Source organism: Chaetodon auriga, chromosome 6, assembly GCF_051107435.1.
Source record: "Chaetodon auriga isolate fChaAug3 chromosome 6, fChaAug3.hap1, whole genome shotgun sequence".
Taxonomy (NCBI): Eukaryota; Metazoa; Chordata; class Actinopteri; order Chaetodontiformes; family Chaetodontidae; genus Chaetodon; species Chaetodon auriga.
In genome coordinates this window covers 4679024-4694493 of record NC_135079.1, presented here as the reverse complement: position 1 = coordinate 4694493, position 15470 = coordinate 4679024, and the positions used below count along the sequence as shown (strand labels likewise).

At 42.9% G+C, this 15470-nt stretch overlaps 3 protein-coding genes and 1 non-coding gene across 5 annotated transcripts in view; all 4 read left to right on the top strand.

The window, feature by feature from the left end:
* Nucleotides 1-6339, top strand: part of pik3c2a (phosphatidylinositol-4-phosphate 3-kinase, catalytic subunit type 2 alpha) — a 43591-nt gene extending 37252 nt beyond the window's left edge. For both annotated transcript variants that reach the window (XM_076732277.1, XM_076732278.1), the window contains exons 24-33: nucleotides 196-365; nucleotides 1084-1240; nucleotides 2081-2190; nucleotides 2618-2825; nucleotides 2948-3072; nucleotides 3326-3443; nucleotides 3529-3610; nucleotides 3714-3820; nucleotides 3912-4037; nucleotides 4187-6339. In XM_076732277.1, coding sequence (XP_076588392.1) covers nucleotides 196-365; nucleotides 1084-1240; nucleotides 2081-2190; nucleotides 2618-2825; nucleotides 2948-3072; nucleotides 3326-3443; nucleotides 3529-3610; nucleotides 3714-3820; nucleotides 3912-4037; nucleotides 4187-4369 — 1386 coding nt within the window. In that variant the 3' untranslated portion in view covers nucleotides 4370-6339. The remainder of the gene's footprint in view (nucleotides 1-195; nucleotides 366-1083; nucleotides 1241-2080; nucleotides 2191-2617; nucleotides 2826-2947; nucleotides 3073-3325; nucleotides 3444-3528; nucleotides 3611-3713; nucleotides 3821-3911; nucleotides 4038-4186) is intronic.
* A 1125-nt stretch (nucleotides 6340-7464) lies between these two features.
* On the top strand, nucleotides 7465-10815 carry rps13 (ribosomal protein S13). The gene is made up of 6 exons (XM_076732001.1): nucleotides 7465-7539; nucleotides 8042-8090; nucleotides 8197-8275; nucleotides 9684-9853; nucleotides 10135-10235; nucleotides 10740-10815. The coding sequence occupies exons 1-6, from the start codon at nucleotides 7517-7519 to the stop codon at nucleotides 10771-10773; spliced, it is 456 nt and encodes a 151-aa protein (XP_076588116.1). The 5' UTR covers nucleotides 7465-7516; the 3' UTR covers nucleotides 10774-10815.
* Nucleotides 10366-10497, top strand: LOC143322804 (small nucleolar RNA SNORA19). Its single transcript, XR_013077351.1, has one exon. It is a non-coding gene; the product is annotated as a small nucleolar RNA SNORA19 (small nucleolar RNA).
* A 398-nt stretch (nucleotides 10816-11213) lies between the features above and the next one.
* Nucleotides 11214-15470, top strand: LOC143322647 (uncharacterized). Its single transcript, XM_076733966.1, has 3 exons — nucleotides 11214-11708; nucleotides 12417-13744; nucleotides 14541-15470. The coding sequence occupies exons 1-3, from the start codon at nucleotides 11546-11548 to the stop codon at nucleotides 14748-14750; spliced, it is 1701 nt and encodes a 566-aa protein (XP_076590081.1). The 5' UTR covers nucleotides 11214-11545; the 3' UTR covers nucleotides 14751-15470.

Genomic DNA, 15470 nt, shown 5'->3' with positions numbered 1-15470 from the left:
TGTGTTCTTATTCCACCATGGGTGTGTTTGAAACATCTGGAAAAGGAGGGTCAGAAACTACCTCCTTTCTTAAACTTAGACAGCCAGTATTACGTTACATCATGGCAGGACTTGCCACATAGCCAAACAATACCTAAAGCCTGTACTTCACGCTGAGTATTCATACCCGTTTCCTCCATCTCTTTCTCTTTTCAGGCATCAGAGAACTTCATCTACTCATGTGCGGGATGCTGCGTGGCAACCTACGTGCTGGGCATCTGCGATCGCCATAATGACAACATTATGCTGCGCTCCACTGGTCACATGTTCCACATCGACTTCGGGAAGTTCCTGGGTCACGCCCAGATGTTTGGCAGCTTCAAAAGGTCAAAATCAGATATGCTCATTTAGGGCGCGTTCGTGTGTACGCATGCTTTGGTGCGCCATCAGGGTTTAAAGTTTTTTCCAGATAGGCGTATCAGGATGTTTATTACTGTGTTTTTATTAGCAGGAAGTTACCAGATAAATGTGAAAGGTCCAGCTGATCTCAGTGGAGGAAGCTAACACAGCTAACTGTGAAGGATCACGTCCAGTTGTTGGAACATTGTTCTGTTGGTTACCTTAGATAGACTCTAAAGCCACGTGTCCAGGTTGTAGTTCATGCTGACGTGTTATAATGAACCACCAGAGGGAATCATTCAGTGACGACAATAATTTGTGCTAATCATCAAATACTAATACTAAAAACTAAATATTGTGACCCACAATTCCTTTGTGGGTCACTGAATTTCAGAAGTAGGAGTTGCTGTATTTCTTCACAGCAAGATTAATGTGTATTTTTCTTCATGAGCTGGTTCGTAGCTCACACGCTGTCCTCTTTCCCAGCTTGGATCTGTCCAGGTGGACTGACCTACAAATGTCTTCTATTTTTGCTTTGTAGTGACTTTCTTAAAGGTAGTTCTAGTGTTGAAGGAGGTGTCCTCACTCTCCTGATCCTGCAGGATTAAACCCAAACACCGTCGATCCACAAACCTTTTGTTGTAACTTCTGGGCTAACCTTCTTCAGAAGCTGAGTTTAACTCTTCTCCTCGTCTTCCCCTCCAGGGACCGAGCTCCTTTCGTTCTGACCTCTGACATGGCGTACGTCATCAACGGAGGCGAGCGTCCCACCAGCCGTTTCCAGCTGTTTGTTGACTTGTGCTGCCAGGCCTACAACCTCATCCGCAAGCACTCCGGGCTTTTCCTCAACCTGTTGTCTCTGGTTAGACAGAACACACACACATAAACCACACACACACACACACACACACACACACGTATTCATGCATAGAGCACAGATGTATTAAGTTGGCATTTTGTCATTTTTGTTAATATGGTTGCTGTCGTGGTTTTAGTTTAGTTATAATTGACTAATCTGTAGATTCTTTTTCTGATTAATCAATTAATTGTCAGAAAATAGTGACAAATACCTCTGACGATTTCCCAGAGAGGAACGTCTTGATGTTCTGTTTCGTCCAAAACTCAAAGATTTTTCCTCTTCCTTAAAAAAATGTACTTATATGATTAATTCATTTAAATCAGCTGATGAATTAACAAGGCGTCGCAGCTCTAGTTGTTCTTCCGTTGTTCTAGATTCTTGTTCTTGTATTTTGTGACTGACTTGTTTTCTTACTGCTTTTTTTTTCACCTTCAGCTTCTTTTTCTTTGTCAGTAGTTGTTGGCCTCCTTTTTAAAGTATCCTTCTTGCACCTGCAAGAGCCAGAATAAGGAAATATGCAAACAAAGCAGTTGTGCCTTCGTAATAAATCACTGCTTCACTGCTGTCCTGGAAATGTCTCTTCATAGAATATGCTGTAGTATTTGGCCTCTTGATGGGGGCAAGTAGTGTTGCATCACTTTTCAAACCCAAGGGGCAACTCAGCCGTTACAAAAGGAAAAATAATGCATTAAAACATTTAAGCGCCGATGATGGAAAGCTAATTAGGAGCTAATTAACTTTTGTGTCTGGTTTTATGCTGAAATGATCGATCCATCATGCAAAAAAAACCCAAACCCAAAAGACATATTTGAACTCTTCTTGTGGTGGGTCTTGCTCTCGTAGATGACGTCCTCAGGCCTCCCAGAGCTGACCGGCTCTCAGGATCTGAAGTATGTGTTTGATGCCCTGCAGCCCCACAACACAGACGCTGAGGCGACTATCTTCTTCACCAGGTAAATGCATTAACTTCTGTTCTCCCAGTGTTCACTGGTTTCCGGCCTTGTTTCAGTAAAAAATAGAAATTGGCACCTTGGGGAACGTGTCACATGTAATTTCTCAGACTCTTACACAACCTGAGAACTGGAAACACCACAAGAAATCAGCTGCTCTTCAGAGGATTTTGTCCTCTGAAGTTTTCCCATTTGCACAGATTCTATTTTATTTTTTGTCTTTGCTGCGACAAATTTAAAATCCAGCAGGTGGCAGTGTAGACATATGATGGAAGAGAATTACTGCTGTCTCACATGACAGCAACAAAAACTCCTGACACACCAGAAGTCACATCAGGTGACCCTTGTTTATGTCCGACCTGTCGGGTCAGATGTGAGTTTGTTGCCTTGTGAAGACTTTGTGTGACAGCTTCATGTCAAACCTCTGCAGGCTGATCGAGTCCAGTCTGGGCAGCGTGGCCACCAAGTTCAACTTCTTCATCCACAACCTTGCCCAGCTGCGATTCTCTGGTTTGCCCGCCAACGACGAGCCCATCCTGTCGTTCTCCCCCAAGACTTACACTCTGAAACAGGAGGGCCGCATCCTCCACGCCTCCATCTTCTCCTTCCAGAAGAGATACAACCCCGACAAGCACTATGTGAGCCTTGTTGCATCATGTTTGTCTGACTTCTCTATGTTCCATCACATGTGCTGATGTAAACTGTGAAAGGACTGACATCTGATTGCGTGGCTGTGTCCCTCCCTGTCCTGTCTCTGCAGACGTATGTGGTGAGGATCCTGAGGGAAGGTCAGAATGAGCCCCAGTTTGTCTTCCGCACTTTTGATGAGTTTCAGGAGCTCCATAACAAACTCACCATCCTCTTCCCTCTCTGGAAGCTGCCGGGGTAAGGCCTCACCTCCGCTGTGATCTGTATATCTGAATTCCTCAACAGAAACTGTTAGACAGCACTTTTCTATACCAACACATCAGGGCTGAGCACAGAGTCCCACCTTCACCTTCTGGAAGGTGAAGCTAAACCTTCCCTCTACTATCTTGTGAGGTTGCTGTGCAGCCGCTGCATCAGTACAGTAACACAGAGGAGGCTGCATCCCATTCCGTAGAATAGTAAATACATCTGGTTTTCTCCTGACCTCCAGTTTCCCGAACAAGATGGTGCTCGGCCGCACCCACATCAAAGAGGTGGCGACCAAGAGGAAGCTGGAGCTCAACAACTACGTCCACAACCTGATGAGGAGCTCCACAGAGGTCACACAGGTACAAACACACCCACACACACACACACACACACACACAGATTCTGTACCAGGCAGTGAAGTAATCTCATGTTCTCTGTCTGCAGTGTGACCTGATCTACACCTTCTTTCATCCAATTGCACGGGATGACAAGACCGAAGGGTTGGATGCCACGCCCAAAGCTCCAGGTAAACACCTGCATGTTTGATTCCCATTCTTCAAGTATTTGACCCACTCACTGTATGACATCATTTACCTTTATTTCTAAATGTTCTGATCTGATTGTTGCAGAGCCTCCACTGAGTCCCACTTCTGGTCGGGTGGAGGGAGAAGTGAAGCTGTCAATCTCCTACAGGAACAGCACTCTCTTCATCATGGTCATGCACATCAGAGATCTGGTAAACACATGTGTGTTTGTTGTTGTTTTACACAGCGTGCCAACCTGTTTGGAATCAGGGTTTTACTGATAATCCATCTGCTCTCTTTCAGGTTTCTGAGGATGGAACAGATCCTAACCCATATGTGAAAACCTACCTGCTTCCAGATCCACACAAGACTTCCAAACGCAAGACAAAAATCTCGAGGAAAACAAGGAACCCTACTTTCAATGAGATGGTGAGGAGCAAGGATTTAGTTTTTTTTAAATGTAACCATAAACCAGGGAAGAACATTCTGTTAACTGGTTAATTCAGCTGATCCCAGATAAGAGCTTCACGTCCATCAGGCAGAACAGAGACTCACTTTTCCCTCCTCTTCCTCCACAGTTGGTGTACAGTGGCTACAGCAAGGAGACCCTGGGCCTGCGGGAGCTTCAACTGAGCGTGCTCAGTGCCGAGTCGCTGCGTGAGAACTACTTCCTGGGCGGCATCACGCTCAGACTCAAAGACTTTGACCTCAGCAAGGAGACGGTCAAGTGGTACAAACTTACGGCCGTCCCCTACTTCTAACCCCCACCTGCCTCTCCCGAAGCCGGGAACGACGCCGCCTCTCCAGACAAAAGATGCATTCACATCATATGGGAAAGACGGCAGATGCTGCTTTACTTGAAAATACTGGTCACCTCAGTTTTCAGTTCATAGAAATACTACTTCAGAGCTTCGGGGTCCGGAGATGGACCCTCAGTCTTTTGAGGATTTCTGACATCATCATATTTTAGGTATACGCAGTGATGCTTTCATTTCAGATCTGACAAACCCAGTGGAGCATTTCTTTCATGTTGTAGTTAGTATTCTTCAGACATCGGGGCAGGTTACAGCTCTGCTTCTTCATATGTGTTGAATAACTGATCAATAACAGCCTGATTCTGTGGAATTTCATCATGTTTTCATGCAGCTTCAAACAAAGTGGAACACCTCCGAGGTGTTGCTTCTAGTAATGATCATGTTGCTTCTGTGGTTATTCCCATATGACATGAATGCAGACTTAAAGACTCCTTCGACGCACCCTCAAAGGGCGACCGAACAGGCCGATTCACAAACCCTCAAAGAGGAGCCTGCTCTCAGTACTTCACTATTTTTCTTTAACTAATCAAGATTGTTTCTGTGACAAACAATCTCCACTTATTTTGTCTCTCTTTTTCCTAAACTATAACGAAGAACTGTAATGTTTTGTACATTTTGATATTAGAGGACCAAAACGGCTTACTTTGAGAAGAGTATATATAGATTGACACATTTATTTTTTAAGGAATAGAAAGGGGGCTCATTTTTACATTTTCCTTGTTTATTTTCTATATAGACAAATAGGAGGCATCAGGGTTTCCTGCTTTGCAGCAGACACTTCTAGGTAGAGTAGTCCAACACACCAGATTCCAGGAAATCAACAGTGACCTTATGATTCCCCAAGAATGTGCCAAAAGTGATGAGAGGGACAGCAAATCAAACCACTCTCCCGAGCAGGGAGCTGAACAGGGTGCCTTTGTTTGTGCTCACAATCTCTTTAATGCTCAACTTGGCCTTGCTATATATATTTTATTAACAATCTGATATGTCCTTGTTCAAGAAATATCTATATTCTGTAAAGCTATATCAGCAGTTCTTCCAGAGCAGGTTTGGTGCTGCACCGGCACCGTAAAGGTTTTTTTGTAACAGAGGACTGCCTCTAAATGCACACTACCAGGTCTTTCTTGATTACTTGACTGTTTTCACACAGCACACCTTAAAGGGGAATTTGTATCATAAGCTTTGGAACACGCTCTGAATGAAGAGATTATGGTTGCCCGCTAACTCTGGTCAAAAAATCAGTTCAGTGTTTCCTTCAGGTGGTTTAAAACCACATTTCAGAGTTTTCAAAATGAAGTTTAGGGGCCGATTTAAAACTGGAGTCTGGACGTGAGGCTGTTTCAGCTCAGGCAGCAATACAACATTCACCCCCAGTGCCTAACAGTGGTGTCATGACGCCATGATGATGAACTGGGCAAAAGGTTACCAATAACTTAAACTGCCAGTGAAGTCCAGATCCAGTGGAGTTTTGTGATACTTAAGTGAGAAAACTTTCTGAATGTTGAGGGACCGTCAGGCAAACTGAACACAGATCAGCGCTGAAAAGGCAACTTTATCTGAAAACGTCTTCACAAAAAAGGGAACAAGATCCTGAGCAAAAGATTAGCTGCTTTCCTCTCCACTCGCTAACTAGAAATTGTTGTTAATGTTTAATAAAGAAATTAAGTTGAATTTATCTGAAAAGTTTTTTTTTTTTTTAAGAGAAGATCTACGAGACATTTGTGATCTAAGAGCAACACTCACACTATGAATATTAGTGACTTGATCCACTCTTTTAGTGACTGTACAAAGAAAGCAAGCAGAGTTTGTATTAACATGGCCAGTTATTTATTCTTAATTGGTGACCTGTAACCCGAATGGATCAGTGTGTACTGTAATCCCTCTTTCCTAAAGCATATTAAATGTTTTTGGAACAAATGATGTTGCCCTTTGTTTCTGTTGTATGAAATGTTTTGGGTGTCTGACTGTCTTACGTTGTTCTATTTTAATGTACTTTTATCCAAAAAGTCTAAAAGAGTACGCCAACATTAGACTTTAAGGAGAGTCACCAATCTGCATTTAGCCGGCTGCTTCAAGAATGCAGCTCAGTGACACTGCAGTCACGAGCCAACTTCTTCTTTTCAGTGTGAGAAATGGTCACATGCATTGTTACATTTACATTGTGGAAATACAAACTTGTGATATCAGCCCAGGAGCCATATGTTATCCATCCATAATGTCACATTCAACTGACGCACAGCTGCCCCTGTCCATACATGAAATTGAAATAATCCTAGTATAACTACTTAATATGGTATCTGAAACCTACAGTAAAGAAAATACAGCAAATATATTTCTCCCAAGAGCCACAGACACCATCCAGCAGTCTTACACAGGACGACTACTTGGACACACTTTCATCGTCTGATGGGTAGTCGTGCTTAATGGTTTGCATAAATAAGCACAGTTTAATTGACTGGCTTTTTAAGAACAGATTTCAACACTGCACCCTTTCACAAAGCGCTGCCTCAAGACTAAATAACCTATTTTAAAACCTATCAAATTTAAGTTAATATTGTCCACAGTATTGCAGTTCTTTAAAATGTTGCATTTGAAAACAAAAACCTCTTATACACGGTAAACTGGGGCCTTGCAACTGGCTTTGTTTTGGTTATCTAGCCTTGTTTTCAGCAATAACAATAAAATCATTGTTTAATTACTTTGTTACTGTATAATCAGGTCATTACAAAGTTTGAACTAAATTTAGAATAATCTGAAAAACGTACAATTAAACACAGACTGAGGAGGAATATTCAGTTTATGTTGGTGACTCTTCAGTGACATCAAACCAAAGTAAACTTTGTAACAGACAAGGTGTTCGTATGACCTTCAGAGCCGCTCCAGTGGACCTCGACGTGACAAAAAGCAATCATTAATTTCATCAGTTATGCATTTTCTTACTTTTTGAAACGGCAACAAGACAACCCGTTTGAGTTTATAAGAATTTCTACGTCTCGGATGCGTCAGGCAGCGTACGTCATTGCGTCATTTCCGACGCAGGCGCAAAATACCATTTTCTGTCGCGTGTGCGGCCTCTCTTCCTCCACCGCCATCATGGGTCGCATGCACGCTCCCGGGTGAGCCCTCTTTTTATGATTTTAAGTGAATTTCTTAATTTGCTTGATCGGCTTTGATGGCATAATATAGCTTGTAAACATGTTATGGATGCCCGAGGACCAAAGTGAGCTCTTTAATTCAACCTAGAAGCGAGAAAATAAGTTAAATAGGCGCGCCATCCAATCGACGTCCCTCTCCAGCAAGCTAGCATTAGCCAACGGCACTGCGGCACACCACGATTTAGCTGCCTGACTTTAGCTTCAGAGTTAGACAGTCACATACAGTCACATCCCAAATGTAAGATTTGTCTGTCCTGTTAACGAAGACATTAAACCCTTGTAACAGCTTGTCGCAAACTTTTACTACAGGCAGCGCTAGCACGAGTATGTAGCTAATGTTAGCCGGCCTGTGTAGACTTGTTTCCTTCATTGCTTTTAGACATGTATATAGTTAATGCAGGCTTTCACGTTTCCATCAAACTGTCAAGGTGTCTAACTAGTCGTATATCCTCCTTTTCCACAGAAAAGGCTTGTCCCAGTCAGCTCTGCCTTACAGGCGCAGTGTCCCCACTGTGAGTACAACGTTACAGAATTGTTTTTCAGTCTCACACAGTGACAGCAGCAAGAAATGTATTGACCGATGTGGTCATTTGGTAATCATTTAATTATTATTTGCAGTGGCTGAAGCTCACATCTGATGATGTCAAAGAGCAGATCTTCAAGCTGGCCAAAAAGGGTCTGACCCCTTCTCAGATTGGTAAGTGAGCTTTTAGGTCTGTAAGTTTATTAATACAGGTTTAAGCAGAATGATCGACATGAAGACTCAAAGTAGTAGTTTTGCTGTTTGGCTTAATGTGTGAATGCTAACTGTACTTAGCTTGCAGCCATCTTCAATTCTAACTACATTGTTGCCGTATTGAGTCAGATTTCAGTTTCTAGACTGCATAGCTTCTTTGGTGTTGTAGATCAGATGTGACCAATGTCAAATTGCTCAGTCAGTACAAATTAATATTAACATCTCATCACTGATCACCACCGTAGCAAATCAGCTGTCCCTTAGAAACCTAGCATTTTTCCCAAAAGAGGCAACTTGTGTGACAGTGTTTTAACTAAGTTAAGAATCGGATTCAGTTGCATGTTCTTTCATATACACACACATTTTGGGTGTCGAGCTTGCTTGTTGTTGCATTAACCTAAAACAAGGTGATTGTACTTTCTGGAGAATTAAATGATGCATCGGCTGCCAAATGAGCTTTATGAACCTGCTCCACTGAAATGTTAGCTGTAGCACTAAAGCACGGGTCAGAACAAAGCACTGTACAGCAGAGCCGTTCAGATGTAAGAGTCTGTCTGGTCAGCAATCTGTCCACACTAAGTACAATGTGAAATGGTGGATGTGACGTTTTTCTCTGCTAATGACACACTGAAATGGGTTCGTTAAGGCGCACTTCATCAAAATCTTGGTGGAATTTTATACTAAAATTGCATTGCAATTCATCAAGCAAACAGAGAGTAAAGTTGTCTTTCCCACACAAACTGCATTAGTTGTCATTGATTATAGAGATTTGTCTTTGTACTGAATATTTCTTTGCATCTGTATTTGAACTTTCATTGACTGCTGTAGAATTACAGACATTTGAATGGAGGTCAGCAGGGAAAAGTTCCTCCTTCTGGATCAAAATGTGTCAGAAAACAGTCTTGTCAGGGCTGTTTATAACACAGAACAGTATGGATTCATCATTGGGCCAAATACTAAAGCTTTTTAATAATTCTACACAAATAGATTTGTTTAACTTGTGTCTTAACATCTTTTCTAAGTGACAATGTGAAAACGATCTTCAACCCTTCTGAAGGCTTTTTGTATCTGTGTGTGGTTTTGAAGAAACTTCAGTTTGGCACCAGCTCAAAATCATTGAAATGCACTGTTGTGTTTGCAAATCTGCTTAGTTCACCGCAGTCGGTTTCCTTTTTTACTTCTGAAACGTAACACATCATTTGGGGTAGTTTACATGGAGGGGATAGATGATGCCCCAAGTTTAACTATTGACTCTGATATTTGTTCAATGGTTAAAATGACTTTTTTTCTTTGCTCACAAGACGTGTAATTATAATTGTGAGCAGCATACAGTGTCCAAGCTTAATGCCTGTTTGTCACCATGTCCTAGGTGTGATTCTGAGGGACTCCCATGGTGTGGCCCAGGTACGCTTCGTCACTGGCAACAAGATCCTGAGGATCCTGAAGTCCAAGGGCCTGGCCCCTGACCTGCCCGAGGATCTGTACCACCTCATCAAGAAGGCTGTGGCAGTCAGGAAGCATCTGGAGAGAAACAGAAAGGTACAATAACACGAGTCATTTGCAGGTGCCACCAAATGTTTTGCATGCTGATTTGAATTTATTCAAATAGAGTAGAAAATTACAATTGAGTTTCAGTTAGTTTTATTTGAAATTTGGCATTTGAATTCAAACTCCTATTAAAAATGCTTAAGGACTAAGTTAAAAAGAAATCAGCAGTTGTGAATGTACTCGTAGTACAGGCAGTTATCAGGGTTGATATGGGTGCATGCATATATGAAGTACTTCCTTCATACAATAACATTTCGTTACTGTACTTGCAGGACAAGGATGCCAAGTTCCGCCTGATTCTCATCGAGAGCAGGATCCACAGGCTGGCCCGTTACTACAAGACCAAGAGAGTACTGGCCCCCAACTGGAAGTAGTACGTATTGGTTTTGTTTTGGGAAACTTTCCTTGTTGCAGTTATGCAAACATTTTTAAAACTGTGAAAGTTAAACTCAGTGGTGTCATAATTACAACCAACTGTCCATGTCGTCTGTGTGCATGGAAAGACGCACAATTCATTGTCCTGCTCTTCTTGTTAGTGAGGGTAGTGATATTTCTGTTGTGCTAGAAAAAAAGCTGGAGGTAAATTAGCAGAGTGGCTACTTGGTGCCACCTCTGCCAGTCCCCTTCACACAATGACTTTATAGATTTTTATTAGGTCTTCATTTATGTTTTAACTGCAATTAGAAATGAATTCTTTAGGATCAGATTTCAGACCAGTATATGTGTTATTGGTTAAATTCATAATATCAGCAGACAGTATTTTTCTTAATGTAAACTAGCCCTACATTTTCTCCTTCAGTGGAGTAGTTTTGTATATGGTGGAGGTAATTCTAAGGAGAGCTCCCTCTAATGGTTTGTTTTCCTTTTCTGTTTACAGTGAGTCCTCTACAGCTTCTGCTCTGGTGGCATAAACTGTACACTTTTTGGATTAATAAAAGTTTAAATTGGAAATAGTTCTGTTGTCTTGTTTTAATTTATAAATGTGTCACAGCTGTTTTTGTTTAAAATGCATTTTGGAATCTATTAAAATAACTTGATAAACATTGAGATGCTGTATGTGGGTGATATGAACTTTCAGTTAAGAAGTAATAGTTGAAAAGTGAAATTTAAACCGCACCCTTTGAGGGAAGTTTTGCGGTTCATTTTCTTGGAGTGTTTGAGAAGTTCCTAGCCTCCCTTCATATCACACTAATTTCGCTTTTAACCTTTTTATTTTTATGTAATTAACGTGAGAGTGTAAATAAAGGGCTTTCCTCGGAAGTTAGGAATGTACGGGCACTTTCCACGCGTCAGACGTCACGTCACTAGAGGGAGGGGTTTGTTTCGTGTGGGGCGGGGGGTTCGGGAAGTCAAACCCGCCGCGTCCAATCACAGCGCCGCTTGACGTCAAGGCTGTTTCTATTAAGGGTTGCTGTTGCAACATCGAGACATTCGCCTCTAAGACAACAACGACGATAACATCCGACTGAGAAACATGGAGAAAATACATGAGCTCATTTGACGACCGAGATTCAAAAATGGCACTGACACGCCAGAGAATGAAGCGACAGCACATCGACGCATATCTGTCACTGACAAATACGCGAAATCTGTTGGTTTTCGACGAGGAATACCAGAATACGTGAGGATTTTTTTCGTAACATCACCGCCACAATCAAAGGGAGAAGGGAAGAATTAAAAAAAATGGCTACGATTGTTGGTCCCGGGAAGGATACTGAACGGACGGCGATGGAGAGGTTCGGTAGCGGAGGAATGGCGCTTCTGCCGTGGACGAAACAGATGCTCACCGTACTGTGGGAGCAGCTGCGGTTGCTGGTTCAGGTCATATACTACACTTTCGTGTCAGGTAAGAAAAACAAAAAGAAATAGAGAAGAAATTGCTAAAATTCAAACTTTGTTGTTTTGAATTTGTCTGTTTTCTCTAACGCCCGCCATCACTGTGGCAAAGTTTAACCGTTGTGTTTGTAACCAGCGATCGCGAGACCGTTGAGATTCAAACAGTTACTCTTTTTTGTTGTCAACGACAACGGAAATTCACAATACAGCCCAGGTCTAATGACTCTTATAAATACATTTTTCCTGCTTCATCAAACTAGTCAGGTGTTTGTTTGACCAGTTATCTATTTTTGTTATTATTATGATTATTTATTTATTTATTTTTAATCCAGTTATTGTTCTTTCTAGTACTATCGCAGTAATTCTGTAAATTCCCCATAGTCAGTTAAATATCGCGAGATTAAGTCGTGAGTTCTGCACAGTTCTCCTGCAACAATTGATAGTTTAATATGGTCTTACTTTTAAAATGACATTGGATTACGAATCATAATGATTAAATCTAGATGCAGGTACCTTAATAAAATGAAATTTTCACCCCGCCCTGTGCTGGTTCCTCATCATGGTCTTTAATCAGAGGACAGTTTTTTGCCTGTTAAAAATCGGCAGCAAACAAAGAAAAGGTGTGGTTTGTGATGACTGAAAGGAAATCAAGTGTAACTTTAAATCATTCTCTTTTGAATACACACGCTAACACTTTTTCTCATGGTTTTTTTTCCAGTTTTCCAGATGTTCAGGTTCGAGGTTCACGTGAGAATCACGGATGAGACAGGTCAGCACATCCAGCACATGAGCACGGCAGCAAACCCGACGGAATCCTTCCTGTTCTCCTCGCTGTTTGACGGCGACAACGGCGTGATGGTTGGAGGTTCGAGTACCCTCTCTAACTTCTGCGCCGATGTCGGCGACCCGTTCACTGGGAAATCCACCGGTGAGGCCTTGCTGTCCAGTCTGCGTGCTGACGACCTGTGTTGCGGACTGGTGGATGATTTTGTGTCCAGAACCGGCAAAGAGGACGCCATCTTTCTAGGACACCAGTCCAGCTGGAAAGTGGGATTCCCTGGCGACTGGAGCATCTTTGTATCAAGCAGCGACAGCTCCAGCTCAGGCGACAGCTGCCATAGAAGTAGCGAGAGGGCCTTCAAACAGGATTTTTCAAAGGAGAGCGTTTTCAAACAGGGCACTTCAGAAGAGGAGAGGAGCTCTCCCTGGAGCAGCGAGGAAGACCAGAACGTAGTAGAATTCGACAGTGAGGAAAGTAAGGCGCTCTGGGAGTCCCTGTCAAAATCGAGTGATCCTTACAACCCCTTCTTTTTCTCTGCGTGCATTTCAACAAACACAAGCATGGGGAAAAGTAAAAGTGAAGCAAGAGGTGGCAGTGACGCTGACCTCGTGTCAGTGAGCAAGGCCAGCGAGGAGATGCTGGGCCTGAACATCTGGGTCAGTCGCTCTGACAGCGAGAGCAGTTGGAGCAGTTGGGCCAGTTCTGACGGTTCCAGCCCCGACATTGACGAGGAGAGCGAGAGGCTCTTGGAGTTTTTCAGCAGTCCCGACCCCTACAATCCCATGTGTTTCACTGCGTGCACGGTCAGCAGCACAGCCTCTGAACGACAGGCCTCACTTCCTGCACCTCCCTCCAAGTCAGACACAGACGCCGAGGAGAAGGAGAGCGGCTTTCTTCCTTCATCTGAGGATGACGAAGAAGAGCAGCTGTGGAAGTCTCTCTCCCCGAAGGACGACCCATACCACCCTCTCAACTTTCAGGCCTGCCTCCAGAGCTCCCCAGCAGCAGCACTCCAGTCTGGAGAAGGTCCAGATGCCCTGGATGTCCACAGCACAAAAAATCCAGCCACGAAGGGCAAGAAATGTGAAAAACAGGCAAGAAGAGGCAAAAAATCCAGAGCCACCAAGCCCACACTGCCAGAGAGACATTTAAAGCATCACTCCCATCCAGAAAAAACACAGGTGCCATGGACACGACCTGGACGAACACCCGAGTCACCGCCAGAGGAGAGGAAGGGAAGCTGGGACAGCCCCACCCAGAAAAAGGTCATTATCTACACCAGTTTGGAGTTTAAGTGCCAGACAGGATTAGATGAAGCATTAAATGAGATCCCTGTGGGATCTGAAATAAAAATAGTCTCCTCTGTAAATACTACAGAGTATTGAAATGGGCGTTGATACATCAAGACAAATTAAATAAATGTAACTGCTCCACTTTATCCTGCTGTAAATGAAATAGCGTCTATTTGAAGTGATACAACCAGTGAGCAGATGTGGTTTCTGGAAATCAAGTGAAAACCAAAAACTCCCCAAAGTTCACGTGTTTCTAAAACTAAGAAATACAGCTTTGCCTTCAGGGATATTTTAACCGGAGAGCGTGTGATCCTGTTTGTTTAAGTTCATTTCAAGCAGACAGAATATCTCATATCTGAAGGGTGATTCCAGCCTCGGCAGGCACAAACTGCACTGAGTGATGTGTGAAGCTGAGTTGTTGTTTGTTGTCGGGTGGCAACGCCGCCGGTCGTCATGACTAAGTTGGTCATGTGACTCCTGTGAGTCAGCAGAGAGTTTTACTTCCTCATTTACTCCATGAGGTTTCACCAGCAAGTCTTTGTGATTCGTCTGTCCATTGAAGCCATGTTACATTAGACCCCAAAGACAGAGCCTGAGGCAGAGAAACCACCTGTTGAAACGTCAGACTTTTATTTGAAGTGTAGATGTTCTTTTACTTGAGTCAGTAGGAGGTTATAACCCCCCCCCCCCCCCCCCCCCCCAAAAAAAAAGCACACAATATTCTTTGAACACAACTGATTGAGTTTTTTTTCTTTCTTCTGGATTTCAGGTTCGATTCTCTCCTGTCATCCAAGTCCACGTCATGCGGACCTGGCCGTTTGCGCGGCAGGCGTCTCGTAAAGGACACTGGGAAGAAATGGCACGGGACCGGGACCGCTTCCAGAGGCGGATCCGGGAAACGGAGCAGGCCGTCGGCCACTGCTTCACCCAGGCCCACAGAGAGAGGGTCCGGGCGAACCTGGACGGTGCCTTGAAATGAATAAAAACTCCTGAACACTGAATGTTTATTTCCTTTTCGGATGAGAACTTGTGATTGGTTGCAATGCAACGGTGATTTTGATTTAGGCCAATTAGAAATTTGATGTTAGGCCGACTTTAATGTTTGGTGTCAAGTTGAACAACCTTGTACCTCAAAAGGTTTTATACATTGTGTGATTGTTGCACTGACTGACACTTTCTCATATTAACCTCAGCATTAATGTGTGGAATGTTGTTTTGTATGCCTTATACACTGATGACCTAGTAATGTAACTTATTTATGCCCTATGGAGCTTGTCGTTTATTTTTGACCTTTTCGTTTTAACCGTTTCTACGTGTTTTTATATGTGTGAACAAACCACAGTGGTGACTCTAGAAGTTAAGAGTAGAGACTGATGCTATCATAAGAAAGCAGAGCTTTGCAGTACAAAGTGTTTTGAAAAGTTTCCTTTAAGCATGATGGGTATATATATGAAGTCCTGGTGCAGTTTTTGTCTTATTGTTGGAATATTTTCGTTTTTGGTATTTACGTTTGCTCGTGTTTTCTTATTCGATGGCACCTAACAGCAGCTGAGTGTGGAGATGGATGCATAATTATTATATTGGCTGGAAAGACTCAAACACTTTGTCCCTTGTGACTCACTCAGCTTCTCATGGTAACATCATGTAGCCAAAAACTTGTCGTTAGGTACTTTGTCAGATCAATAAAACAGGTCAAACT

Excerpts from the sequence above, each read along its gene's own strand:
- rps13 (XM_076732001.1), top strand. The coding sequence starts at position 7,517 with ATGGGTCGCATGCACGCTCCCGG. Across the intron at positions 8,276-9,683 it reads TCTGACCCCTTCTCAGATTG|GTGTGATTCTGAGGGACTCC; the intron begins GTAAGTGAGCTT and ends ACCATGTCCTAG. Across the intron at positions 9,854-10,134 it reads ATCTGGAGAGAAACAGAAAG|GACAAGGATGCCAAGTTCCG; the intron begins GTACAATAACAC and ends CTGTACTTGCAG.
- LOC143322647 (XM_076733966.1), top strand. The coding sequence starts at position 11,546 with ATGGCTACGATTGTTGGTCCCGGGAAGGATACTGAACGGACGGCGATG. Across the intron at positions 11,709-12,416 it reads ATACTACACTTTCGTGTCAG|TTTTCCAGATGTTCAGGTTC; the intron begins GTAAGAAAAACA and ends TTTTTTTTCCAG. Across the intron at positions 13,745-14,540 it reads ACAGCCCCACCCAGAAAAAG|GTTCGATTCTCTCCTGTCAT; the intron begins GTCATTATCTAC and ends TCTGGATTTCAG.